The sequence below is a fragment of the Dasypus novemcinctus genome, chromosome 12 (genome assembly GCF_030445035.2).
Source record: "Dasypus novemcinctus isolate mDasNov1 chromosome 12, mDasNov1.1.hap2, whole genome shotgun sequence".
NCBI classification, from domain to species: Eukaryota; Metazoa; Chordata; class Mammalia; order Cingulata; family Dasypodidae; genus Dasypus; species Dasypus novemcinctus.
Genome location: NC_080684.1, coordinates 104422972 through 104435823, shown reverse-complemented (window position 1 = coordinate 104435823; position 12852 = coordinate 104422972). Strand labels below are relative to the sequence as shown.

Genomic DNA, 12852 nt, shown 5'->3' with positions numbered 1-12852 from the left:
AGCTACCATGGGGATGAAATGAGAAAAGGCTTGTTCAGGCTTGGCGCACAGTCAGTGCTCTTGAGGGCTCAGCTGGGATTATTTAATTCCTATACTGCCTCATGAGCAGCAAATGTTATTGCTTTTAATTTTCAGCCGAGGAAACTGAGGCATAAGGAAGCTATGTAATTTGCCCTCATTCATACATCTAGCAGATGGTAGAGCATGAGGAATACCTTGCATTTTTAAATAATTTATTTTAACGTCCTGATAACTTTAATCTGTGCATGTCCTATGTCAAGGGTTAAAACAATTTAACAACAAAACAATTTTATTTTTAAGGAGAACTAGGAATGAAATGAATCAAAACCGGCCATTAAAAGAACTTGAAGTCCAAGCAGGAGAAAAGGTGATGGAGATTTTAAAAATTATTCTTCCCCACCCTACTCAGAAGTAACTGTTAGCAGGGGAAGGTGATGCACAATGAGCTGTGCCTTGTCATCTGAGCTCGCATGTCAGAGTCGTCCTGGCTAAATAGATTTTCTCGTAACAAGCAGACGGGAAAGCCTGTTCTGGGGCTACTCTGCCTTGAACGGCGTCTCTTTTGATGAATGACACCAACAGAAGTCTTGGAATATTAATTACTTTCACATTGACTTTAGCTCCTTATTAGGAGTGCTGCCTTTTCTGTGTTGGTCTAAGTCTGAAGCAGGTTTTTTTTAGAAAGAGGAACGGCTGCTTTTCAGCAGTCAATGCCAGTCCAGAGCAGCATGACAGAAAAACGGAGGAAAACTCAAAGCGCTGCATTTTCAAGGACTGAGTAAGTTAGCCAGAAGAGCGACGGCCTGGGCTGAGAAAATGAGCATATAGCTTTGTTCCTATTCTCTGATTATGGTTAGCTCTCCTGGCGTGCAGGTAAGGAGGGATGCTAATGTCATTCAGGAGATGGAGTTGGTCTCCTTTTTACAAAGGAGCCTGTCAGTTACACAAGCAGTTTGAGAACCATGCTTTAATTTACTTGACTCAATATGTTGATTTGAAATGTGACAAATTTTCTTTCCTTTTTGCACTCTTCTGAGATTTTCATACATTTCAAAATCAAAAATAGTCAGAAAGTCACAAAGTGTTTGTCTAAATTTCCCTGACTGATGCCATTAGCACCAGAAAATTCATCTCATTATGATCATTTTTTTTAACTAATGTGTGCTCCTAAAAACCTAGTTCCACTATAGTGTCTATCAGTAGAATTGTTTGCTGCTTCTGTAATGGTCCATTTGTTGTGCTGTAAAAAATAGGTAATGTAGTTGATACTATTTATTATATCTGTGTTTTATGTGACTCTTTGTAAACTGTGTTAATCATGAAATATACCTAGGAAAGTCAACTATTTATGGCAGTCATCATAGCAGTATAAATACTGTCCTGGGCCAACAGTGTACCCTTACAATTAACATGGTGTGGAAGGACGTCAGCCAGGCTTGTAAATGACTGAAAAAGAGGTTCTGGTAAAGCCTGAGGAGTGGATGAGCCAGAGCATGACTGAGAGAAGGCTCAGTCCCTACGCAGCGTGGCGATTTTCTCTGCCTGCTTTCAGGCCAGCACCACCAGCGGCACAAGGCTTCCACTGAGCCTCACCTGGGCAGGCAGGTGAAGTGGGGCAGGCCTGACTGACCTGGGGAGCCAGTCAGACCTGGGTTTCGGTCTTGGGGCTCTGCCACTTACTAGCCCAGTGGGCCAAGGCCTTGACATTTGGTTTGCTCACCTGTTGGTGAACACCTCCAGGTGTTCTTGTGTTGCTTAGAAAAGTACCTGGAACATTCTGTCAATGTCAGCTGATATGATAGGTGGAAACACAAATGAATATCATCCCTTGTTCCCCCCCTCCCCCAATAAAAGGAATAGTACAAACATACTCCTCAACTGTGGGCCATGTGCAGTAATCACACATCAGTGTCAGACAGGGCTGAGCAGAATCCTTTGGAATCAAAATGTGGCTCTGCGTGAGTGTGTCATTGTCAGGTGATCCTGTATGGTTTAATGAAAGAATGCTAATTATTTGTTTAAAATATAAGTCCCCACAGATAATTTGAGCCAAGAGCTAATGCAGATGTCTCTGAATTTGGGGAGCCAGACTTTGCTAAATGCATTTCTGGTTTCGCATTCCTAATCCAACAATTAACTGGTGGAACCCCAAACTGACCAAAACACCATGCTCATGTTTCCTGAAGGTTCTGCCGCAAGCTTCTCACCCTGCCCTGCTCACGCAGTTAAGACCCTCCAGCATATGTTCACGTTCATGCTTATTACCCGTCAGACCCTCGGGCTCTCTGTGCCTCCTGTTCTCTACCAGTCAAGGGAGAAGGCAGGTGGGACGATCTCCGTCTTTTGTTTGTTTTGGTCCTGGCTTTACCTAAAAAAGGACTTTGCCATGTGGCTTGGTATTTGGGGGTGGAGAAAGTGCTGTAAGTTCCAGGTTTTCCACAAGCATCTTCAGACTCTACCTGGCCCCGGTTCCTGGTTTGTCCTGTACTCAGGTGCTACTTGGAGACACGTTGCATCCTGCACTCACCTAGCTTGACCTCACTTCCTGGCCCTGTGCTTTTTATTTTGGTCTCAAACATCACTCTGTGCCTTCCTTTGGCACCTCCTCCATGACTTTGACTTGGCATCTCCTGTTCTTGAGTTTTCTGGTCTTCAAGTTCTTTGCTCATATGCTTGGCAGTGCTCTCCTAGTCTCCTAGGAGACAGAGGGATTTAGTGGAATCAGGCACACCTGGCCTTAAATCCAGACTCGGCAGCTTCCGACGGCGAGCCTTTGATGGATTTCTCACTGAGCCAATTTCCTCATTTGTACAGGGGAGGCGACAAAGCCTACCTATCAGAGTAGCTACCAGAATGAATGATGATAATATAAGTGAAGGCCCTGGCACATAGAAGATGGTCCGTATATGTCAGTCTCTTCTCCACTAATTGGTGAAGCTTGTTTTCCTTGTCAGTTACTACCAAACCCTTCCTGTGCCAGGCTTTACCTGCCACCAGGTGGCTCTGCCTCGGTCATGAGGGCTTTTGGATGCTCTCCCCTGTGAGAAACAGGAGACCCCAATTTAACTAGCTTAAGCAGTAAGGGACTTCCTGTCTGACCTAAGGAGTCAGGGGGAGTGCGGTCCAGGCTTGGCTAACTCAGTGGCCCTGTGATATCCTCAGCTACCCAGCGTCTTTTACCACCTTCTCCGTTGGCTCACCTCTCCTCCTGCTTCCTAGGAGGTTGCCACCCTTCCAGGTATATCATGCCCATACTCAAGTCCAGGTGTTTCCATTATGCTATTCCTTCCAATATGACTTTCTAAACAAGGGAAAGCTTCTCTTGATGCCTCACAGCCCAGAATTATGTTCTGCACCCAAACCAATCCCTGGCATTGGAATTGGTTCATCACGAATGGCCTGGACCAAGCCTGCTCACCCCCTGGGGTGGTGGCTGGGCCTCCCTCTCCTGAAGCACTTTGCTCCCCAGAGGAGGGAGACCATCTGAACACAGTGGAAAATGGAGGGTTTTGTTAGAAAGGGGATGGGAGTAGAGGTGGATGAATTCTGGGAAGGCAATTAACAGCAACCGCTTCAGCCACCCACTAAGAAGATCCGCTGGGGCTGGCTGTGCTTAACCTTTTGGACTCTAAAGTAATTTTTTGGATTCTGCTAATTCCATAGCTAGCATTTATTGACTACCTACTAGGAGCTAATTCTCAGTGCTTTAGTGTATTAAATCATGTAATTCTCAAGAGAGCCCCTTGAGGCAGGTGCTATTCTTGTCCCACATTGCTATAGGAGAAAACTGAGAATCGAGGCTAAGCAGTTTGACCAAGGTGACAAAGCTGGAAGGTGCAAAAGCCTCGATTCTAGCCTCAGCTGCCTGCTTCAGAGTCCTTGCCCCTAACCATCGGGCAGTCTTGCCTCTCTGAAGGGCCTCCTGGGGAAAGGTGCTTATGTTTACTTTGCATTTGGCAAATGTGAGTCCTTGTCATGCCTGTAGGTCTACCTGGTCTTTTACCAGAATGAAGTTTCTCTTTTCTCTATGCCTGTATGAATGGAGCCTAGGTGTTGCAGTCAAGCTTCTTTCTTTCTTTTTAAAAAATTTTGTTCTAACCAGAGTTATGTTTTCATCCATGGGGAGTCTATTTCAGCTGGGCATTTGGGAGTGTTCTTTGTTTTCTCTTTGGTATCCTGCCCCTTAGACTCTGCCCCACCTGCTCAGTCTTTTAGGTCTCCCCAGCTCCCCCCTGGAGAAGTGGCATGTCCAAGGTTTAAGGGGTTCTTCACATTTTTAGGGTGAGGAATCTGCCAGGAAGCAAAGGAACTAAGGCAAAACTTCAGTGTGTTGCTGGCACTAACAAAGGTTAGTGCTGGGCTAACAAAGATTTGGTCTTTTTACTCTGTTTTGTCGTTTTTAATTTTACCACCTGAGGTGAAGGTAGAAGTGAAAGAAGAGGATTACATAGAAAATCCCATCTTGCTCCTTAAAGTGGGGGAAATGCTAATCTTAAACCATGTATAGAGAATTACTAGGAAATCTGCTGCTGCTGTGACCTGAGAACACAGTATGTTTAGAAACACCATGGCCTTCCCCCCTCTCTCTGCAAGAAAACCTGTTCTTAACCAAAGACTAGAATTTAAGAATGTGCAATCCAGTTAAAGAAGTATATAAATTAAAAAGCAGAGCACATCCAAAGTCAGGAAAATTCTTTGAGCCTGGGTGCAGGATGTCAGAACATCTGGTCTACCCAGTCAGCTGTGACTAGTATGTCTGTTGGACCCTGAGTGATCTGACACAAGTTTTTATGGGATTACCCTGGTGCCTTAGAGTTGTATAGATGCAGCCTTAACCGTTTCAAAAGCAATTAGTAAATAATTATAGGTACTAAGCTGCTTTCTTGCTCTGTAATATCCTCATGAAGAAGAGACAAAAGTGATGGGTAGATTCATTTTCTCAAATAGGTGAATTTTCTTAAAAAAATTTTTTAAAAATTATTGCTTGAGGAACAAACAAACAGTTATTAGTCAGAATCATAACCATTTCATAAACAAACCTTAATGTTATAGTACCACATTAGCATGAGTGAATGTACCAGAGTGCAGTCTGTTTAATAAAAAGACTGTGTCAAACTCAAAATGAGGCCATTTCCTAAAACACACAAGCTTCCAGTTAAGCTGTAACTTTCTCCTAATCTCTCTTCCATCAGCTCCATTTTGGTATAATCGCCTATTGTAGCAGGTATTTGAACACATCTCCTCTTTCATCTGAAGAAAATATTAGCATATCGCAGAGCTGTTGGGACAGATTGTATCTGAGGCACGTTTTCCTCCCTGCAGAAAAGCCTATCAATCATAACTGAATATAGTGATTAATAATGTCACAGCTTTTATTCGTGCTTCTATGTGCAACTAAATGAAGAGTAGTGCTTACATTTTGATCTAGAGAATTTCACATCACAAAATAATCAGTTGCCATTTTATTTTAAAAATTATATTGAAAATAATTCTTCCCTAAGACCTATTTCTGGTTACTCTATTATTAATTTACTAAAGCCTTCATCAGGAAACTATAACAAAGATTCTGTTATACCAGAATTTGTAATTATTTCAGGCTAAGGTTATCTTTTTTTTTAAACAACATCTTCCTGCATGTAGCAAATAAAAGTACAAACAAATCTGTAGGAGTAAATGTTTAAGGCAGCTCAGTGTGGGGAGAGCAGGCCAGAGCACCTGGACTTACCTGACCTGTTGGCACATCTGAGTGGCAACACCTACTAACCGTGTGACCCTCAGCAAGCTAACCTTTCTAGAGACTGTTTCCTCATCTGAAAAATGGGGAAATGATTTTGCAAGGTCTTTCCAGTACTGTTGGGATTCTATGTGAAAATAAATATAAATTGGTTCTACCATGTGCTGAGCCCATATACTAAAAAAAAAAATGAGAAGTTTTCATTTGGAGGAGATAAGACATAATAATGTGTTTTTATGTGGAAAGGTAAAAGATAATATTTTGTCATTTGCTTTAAGGTCACTGAGGGAAAGGGTATGAGGGCTATCTGCTGATGGCACCCACATTTACTTCTCTGTCTAGGGCTCTAGACTTACCACTGTCCACAGGGCAAAACAGAACTTTTTGACTGTCCTCCCCACTGCACCCCAAGGAGCCTTCCTCCCTTGGTTGAACCCCACTCCCGACTGCCACCTTTGGTAAATGGTTCCATTATTTACCTACTCGTTGATTCCCCTCTTCCTTCCTAACCCTCTCCTATATCCAGTCCATCAGCAAGTCTTGTCTGCTTTATCCCAAAATAGATCCTGAACCCATCCACTTCTCTCCATCTCTCTTGTCACAACTTCTTAAGTGGTTCTCTTGCTCCCTTAAAATCATACTCTATATCAGCAACCAGAGTTATCTTTTCACAGCCTAAGTCAGATCCCATCAGATTCCTCTGGTTCAAATGCCCCATGGCTTTTGGTTGTCAAGTAAATTCTAAACTCCTCGTCCTGGCTTAGAGGGCTCACCTGCTGAGGCTGGGTTGGCCTCCTGGCCACATCATGGACAGCTCTCCTTTGCCCTCCCTGGCCACCTTTTTGTGTTTCTCATAGACCAAGCTCCTTGATGCCTTCATGCAAGCTGTTCTCTCTGCCTGGACTTCTCTTTCTCCCATCTTATGGCTGAATCCTCCTAAAGTAGCTCAAATGTCACCTTGCCAGAGGGACACTTCTTGACTACCCTACTGAAAGTTGGAATAGTTTCTTTGGACTGTTGGCACTCTGGAAATCTTGTGGGCTTTGTTTCACTGGGATGTATGTTTTGTGGGAGCAGGCACCTGCTCCATCCTGTTCACTTGTGTCACCTTAATGCCTTAGATGTGTCTGGCATCTAATATGTGCTCAACATTCATGAGTTGGATGAATAAATGAAGCTCTGTAGGGAGAGTTCCCGTAACTGGAATAGCCAGGAAAGACTTCATGAGAAAGGTGACATTGGACCTTGGGTTTGGACCATGGATGGGGTTTAGCTGCATGTTGAGGACAGGGTAGGGGTGAAATATGTGGTAGCTAGTTGTTAGGATTGCAGTCTGTCATGAGAAGGGGACACGGAGGTGGAGGCAGTCAAGATGCGGCACAGTATGGTGAGGAGACAAGTCCTGTGGCCCTTCTGTGGAGAATCATGTTTCTCAAGGCAGGTTGAGACAGATGAATTTTGACAGGTAGGCTGGAGAAAAAGATGTGGGTATATGAAGGTCACATTTTAATCCTAGAACATGGGGGGCTGTATTAAGGATTTTCTTCTTTCTTAGAGAAATTGTGGGTTCACAGAACAATCATGCGTGAAATACAGGATTCTCATATACCACTCTGTTACACCTTGCATTGGTGTGGAACACTTGTTACAATTGATGAAAGCACATTTTTATAATTATAGGCCATAGTTTAATTCAGGGTTCACTGTTTGGGCTGTGCAGTTCCATGGATTTTTTTTTAAATTCCATTACCCTATCAACAACCTAACATTTTCCATTTTAACCACATTCCGATATATGTTTCAGTGCTGTTAATTGCATTCACAACGTTATGTTACCATCACCACCATCACTTTGAAGGTATTTGACAAGGGGGTTATGACATGAGAAAGGAGGTATTAGGAGATTGCCATCAGCAGTGTAATGGATAAATTTGATGGGAGTTACTAGGGGCTCATTAACTCTTGCAATTAATGAACAAACAGAAGAAGGAAGGCGCAGTGTGGGTATTTGGGGACAAGTGAATCAGTTTTCCAGGAGGAAAGATGTCTGTGGGAGGTGATGGGGAGGACATAGGCAGCTCCAGCTCAGTGCCCACCAAGTGAACTTCTGGCGTTTTCCCCCAAACCTGCACCATCTTTGACTTCCCTTTCATTTGCCCTCCACATTCATTGAATCACCAAGTCCTCCAGACATTACCCCTTAGAATTTGCCCTATTTTTTTTTTTTTCACTGTTTTCTTCCTCCTTGAAGATTCATAGTGACTGCACTTCAGCATATTAAAAGGCTTGGAGAAACCCATTTAATGTTCCTGAGACCAGCCTTTCCATGTGTTTATTGTTTTAGCTCTAGTTAATATCCAGAGGAACTTGTGTTTGGAGGAACACCACTTTGGGATGAGATGACAGATAAGGCCCTTTTCTGTGCTGGTTTTGTTCCTCAGTTAGGTAATCTGTGGTTGGCTTAGCTCTTGGCAAAGTGCTGGAGCAGTAGGGTGGGCTGCAGGTTTGCCCAGCATGGCGATCTGACCTACCTAATCCTCTTTGACTGGCTTGCCTCTTTGAAAGCAGGCTCCCTCCCATGATGTCCAAACAAAGAGAGAAAGGAGAGTCCAGAAATATTCCTTCTAGATCTGGCACCCTTTTCAAAGCCCTGGATTTATAGACTTGGGGCTGATTTTCATAACTATGTCACAAGTTCAGTGGATAGCTAATTTCTTATTAAGTCTTTCAGCTATACGTTGCAAGTAAACATTTTAAAAAAGTAAATTAAACATGGGGAAAAGGTTGTGTGCCCGTGCAGTGTATAACAGCAAGTTTCCCTCTTCACCTTGGCTGCAAGGAAACCTAAACCTGATTTTTGCTCAATCCTACTATCTATGTTAATTTTAACAGTTGCTTTAGCTCTCTTTTAGTCAGCCTTCTTTTCTCCATTTCCATGGATCTTATCTGGGTGTCTTTTTGTGCAAGCTTGTTCAGTTTCTGGCAAAGGCAGAGCATATAGATATACTCATTGAGTACCTGCTTAGTCTTTGGCCTGTGGGGAGGGGCAGCAGAGCTGGGAGAGAAAGCATCAGCAGTGGGGGCAGGGAGGGGAAGCCCTGTTAAAGGTGAGCACTGCCCCATGCCTCTCCTCCCACATGTCTCCAAATTGAAAGTTTGTGTTTATGAGCTTCTGAATGTAGTCTAATTTTTTCCTATCTGGTTTGGCTCATCTCTACCAGCTGGTAAATAGGAAATGTTCACGGTAGGAAGCCAATACTCTGCAGAGTGTAAACAGATGGAATCGATATAAAGTGACAAGTTAGACTGTGCTATTGAGAACACTGAGCCAAAACGAAGAACATAACAGTCAAGCTACTTATTTCGTTCCAGTTCATTTAGTCCTGAATAGCGCTTCATATCTGCACAGCTGTGTTGTTCTTTTTTTCCCCTTTTCTTTCTTCTGGGTTGATAATGACAATTTCAAAGAAAAACTTTAATTAAAGATTTTATACGAAATAGCCAAAAGTAGAATAATAAGGAAAATGAGCATTGATGTGTTTATTGTAAGAGAAATCCTTTTTCATGGTCTCATTTAAAAACTTTACTTTTTAAATTTAAAACAAGTTTAATAGTGGTGACAAAAAGGTGCCAGATTGACAGCAGTGGATGCTGGATGCTTCCATTTTGCTGCAGAGCCAGGACGGAGGGGCTGCTTGAAGCCCCCTGCCCTGGGTTCAGTCCATAGGTGCAGTGGTGGGGCGTGGGCAGAGCACTGGCTCCAGCGCCCTCTCTGCTAGAAACCGGGTGAGAAAAGTAGCTCTGGGTGAGGAACTGCACAGAAGATAGCTACACCAGAGCCAATAAGAATAAAACTGGGCAAGGTTTAAGTTAATTTGCAGGTAGTGGTCTGGCCTGAGCAAGCGTCCCCTCGCTCTGGGTAGGCCCATGTCAGAGCCAAGCTGGAGAGGGATTTTTGTGTAGCCTCAGGGAATTCAGGGTTTCAGGGAGGAAGCATTAGGCCTTTTTTCTTCTCCTTTAAAGTCTGGGCGGTCATATTTATTTGGGTTCACAGCTTTCCTTCCGGGAGCTCAGAGTGCTGTAAAAAGAATTTTAAACAAAGAACTAGAGAGTAATAATAGCATCCCCGGTTAGCAGTGTATTACTGAAACATCTGAACTCAGTGGGGTACGAATATGAAGCAGGTTGATTTTTCCCCTCACTGCTCTCAAACAGGCACCAGCAAATCTCCCTTTTTCATCCCTGCAGGTGGGATCCCCTGGCTTTCTGGTCACACTCAGGTGTAAAACAGTGCAGTGCAGATTTACAGCCTAGTGCTTCTCCCCGGTTCAACAACTCCTTTCCTCCCCTCCCTCCAGCTCTAGGGGAGAGGAGGGGCAGGGCCAGGGCTTCCGTTCTTCAGTTCTTGCTTCTCTCCCTCATTCTGCTTCCTCCTTCCCCCTGTGGAGTCTGTGGGGGGGTGGGGGAAGGAAGCAAGTGCCTCTCTCTTATCTGATGTCCTCTGTTGGCAGCATATGAAGGCTGCTCTCTTACAGGACAGTGCTTGGGGGGCCTCTGAACCATGTGGTTTCCTGGTGAGTAGGGTCAGCTCTGGCTTAACCTCTTGAGCCTCGTGGGTTCCCTCTCCTGGCAGTCAGTCCCCTCACGTCCTCTTGATGCTCAGGTCCCTTAACTGATGAGCAGCCCCTTTGGAGCAGGATGGCTCAAGCCCACTCCCTTTCTTGATGTCCATTTAACCCATGGCTAAGGGTCCTGCCCATGCCGTGTCTTTCTCATCTGCCCCTCCCTCTTTACTCTGCTGTCCCACTACAGGGCTCCACTCCTCTCCTGAGGAAGGTGCAGAGCAGACCACAGGAAATGAGATACTTATCTCCTCTTCTTGTCAGTCAGTACCTGCCCCTGTCTATAGGAGGATTTCCTTGGCTCACCAAAGGTTCTTCACCTGAATGCTGCAGCCACCCCATCTATCCACCCACCCATCTGTCCATCCACCCACTACACATCCATCCACCCACCCAGCCATCATTCACTTATCATCCATCGACCAGTCACTCATCATCCACTCATCACCCATCCATCCTTGCATCCATTCATCCATCTATCCATCCAATTCACAAATATTCATTGTGCCAGGCTCTGCTCTCAGCCCTGGATTCCTACCTCAAGACCTCTCTCTCCCTCTCTGGGCTTCTGTTATCTTAAAGTGAGTGGTGCGATAGTAAAGCGGGGAGGGGGTAGTGAGGTGTAGTGGGTAATGCTGGCTCAGCCACTTCCTATTCCCTGGAACAGGGCTGTGGAACTGCTATTTGTATTCTGGCCCTGCTATTTGGATCTTGTCCTCAGCCCTTGCCCCTGGTCAGCAGTTCTCAACACACCAAGTGTGATATGTGTTATTGAGTATGTCCTGCATAAAGTACCTGCTCACATGAGCTCATTTCATCCTAACCCTTACGCATTCCTGTTTCACACATGACAAAACTGAAGTTCAGAGGGGCTGAGTTGCTTTTCCAAGGTGACCTGAATCATGGGCATGGGCTGGGATTTCAAGTCTCAATTCTGAGCCTGTGACTAGTCACTGGGTTGTTCTGCACTGTGGAGAGGAGTGAGGAAGAGAAGTAGTTTGACACCCTGGCATTGTTGGGGTCCGTCCAGCCCTGCGCAGTACTGCGTGGTTTATAGTGGGGCAAACCACCCTGCCTGGGGAGAGGTATTTATCTTCCCCACTCCTCCTCTTTAGAACTCGAGATCCAATGTTCTTTGCTTCGTGCTATAGCTTTATGTTTCTACTCCTTGTAAATTAATCTAATTCTTTTTGAATATTTTAATTTAAAATTTGCTCCTATCTCTTCCTGTGCAGTAACCATTTCCTTCTTTTACTCCACTCCCAGGTGAAATACGGGCTTCATTTCTTTGCTTTAACTATTAGACGAACAAGTCCTGGTTTATGTAGCTACACTTCAGAATTTCAAAATTTTCTATCCTGCTCTTTCCCAGCCTCACTTTCCAGACTGGAGAACTAGCATTTTAGTCTGTCCTTACTGTGGTTACCTTCCCCAGATTGCTTGGTTCATTCGTCATCCCCGAAGCCTTGACTATCTACCCAGACCTGGGTTCCAGGGACATGGAGAGGGTCAGTCATGCCCAGCTTCAGGGTAGCCGGGCCAGGGCACGGGAAGCCACGCCTGGCCCAGCATGGACCGCTCACGTTGGTATGGGACTAGGGCTTGGGGAAGGTGCTTGGGAAGAGACACATTGGGGAAGCTTCTTCTGAAAGCTTCCGGCCCATTCCTGGACTCCTGAGTTTTAAAGCCATAACTATTGCTATTTTAAAATTTTTCTTTTAAAGCACTCAGTGCTTTTCCTTGGATTTCTGCATGAGAAAGCTTCCCTGACTCTCCTTTATCCATTCAAGTATAAATGAGGGAGGTGCTAGGAGAGGGGTGTGGGCTTGTTTGCCTGATGCCCTTGACACCAATGCCAAGACACCAGGATTTTGAAAAGAGTTTCATTGCGAAGTTGACCAGCAAGAAGACAGGAGGCTCACCTTAGAACTGTCTCCCCAGCAGGAGAAGTGGGCAGGTAGGGAGTTATCCAGTTAGGGGAAGGCAGGTTAAAGGGAGTGGCTAAGGGGTGGATTTAAGCAGAGCACGCTCTGTTGCAGTTCATGCTCAGTCACATGTCAGATGTTCACAGTGGAGACTTAGCATGCCCAGTGGCTGGAGCCAGTCAGAGCCCGCTTGGGCAGGTGCTATAAAGGGAAAGGAAACAGTAACTTACCCCTGAGGCAGCAAGTTTTCCATGAATAAACATAGGGAGTTGGACATTTGAACTAAAGGAAAAGAGAAACCTCTAGAAAATTCTGCAAACCAGTAAGGGAGGGCCTTTCTGAAAAGTGGGCTAGTAAGTGGCGGTTTCAAAGTGAAGCAGGGACTGGTAAACTTTTTCTGTGAAAGGTCAAATAGTAAATATTTTAGACTTTATAAGCCAGAAGGTTCTGTCCACCTAGTCAGCTTTGTCCTTGTAGTGTGAAATCAGCCACAGACAATATATAAACGAATGGGCATGTCCATTTTCTTTATGGATACTGAAATATGAAA

General features: G+C 44.6%; 1 protein-coding gene across 2 annotated transcripts in view; it reads left to right on the top strand.

The window, feature by feature from the left end:
- The window catches only part of EFCAB6 (EF-hand calcium binding domain 6), a 294900-nt gene that overhangs the window by 57336 nt on the left and 224712 nt on the right, over positions 1-12852 (top strand). For both annotated transcript variants that reach the window (XM_071219103.1, XM_023588220.2), the window contains one exon: positions 322-388. In XM_071219103.1, the coding sequence (XP_071075204.1) occupies positions 322-388 (67 nt within the window). The remainder of the gene's footprint in view (positions 1-321; positions 389-12852) is intronic.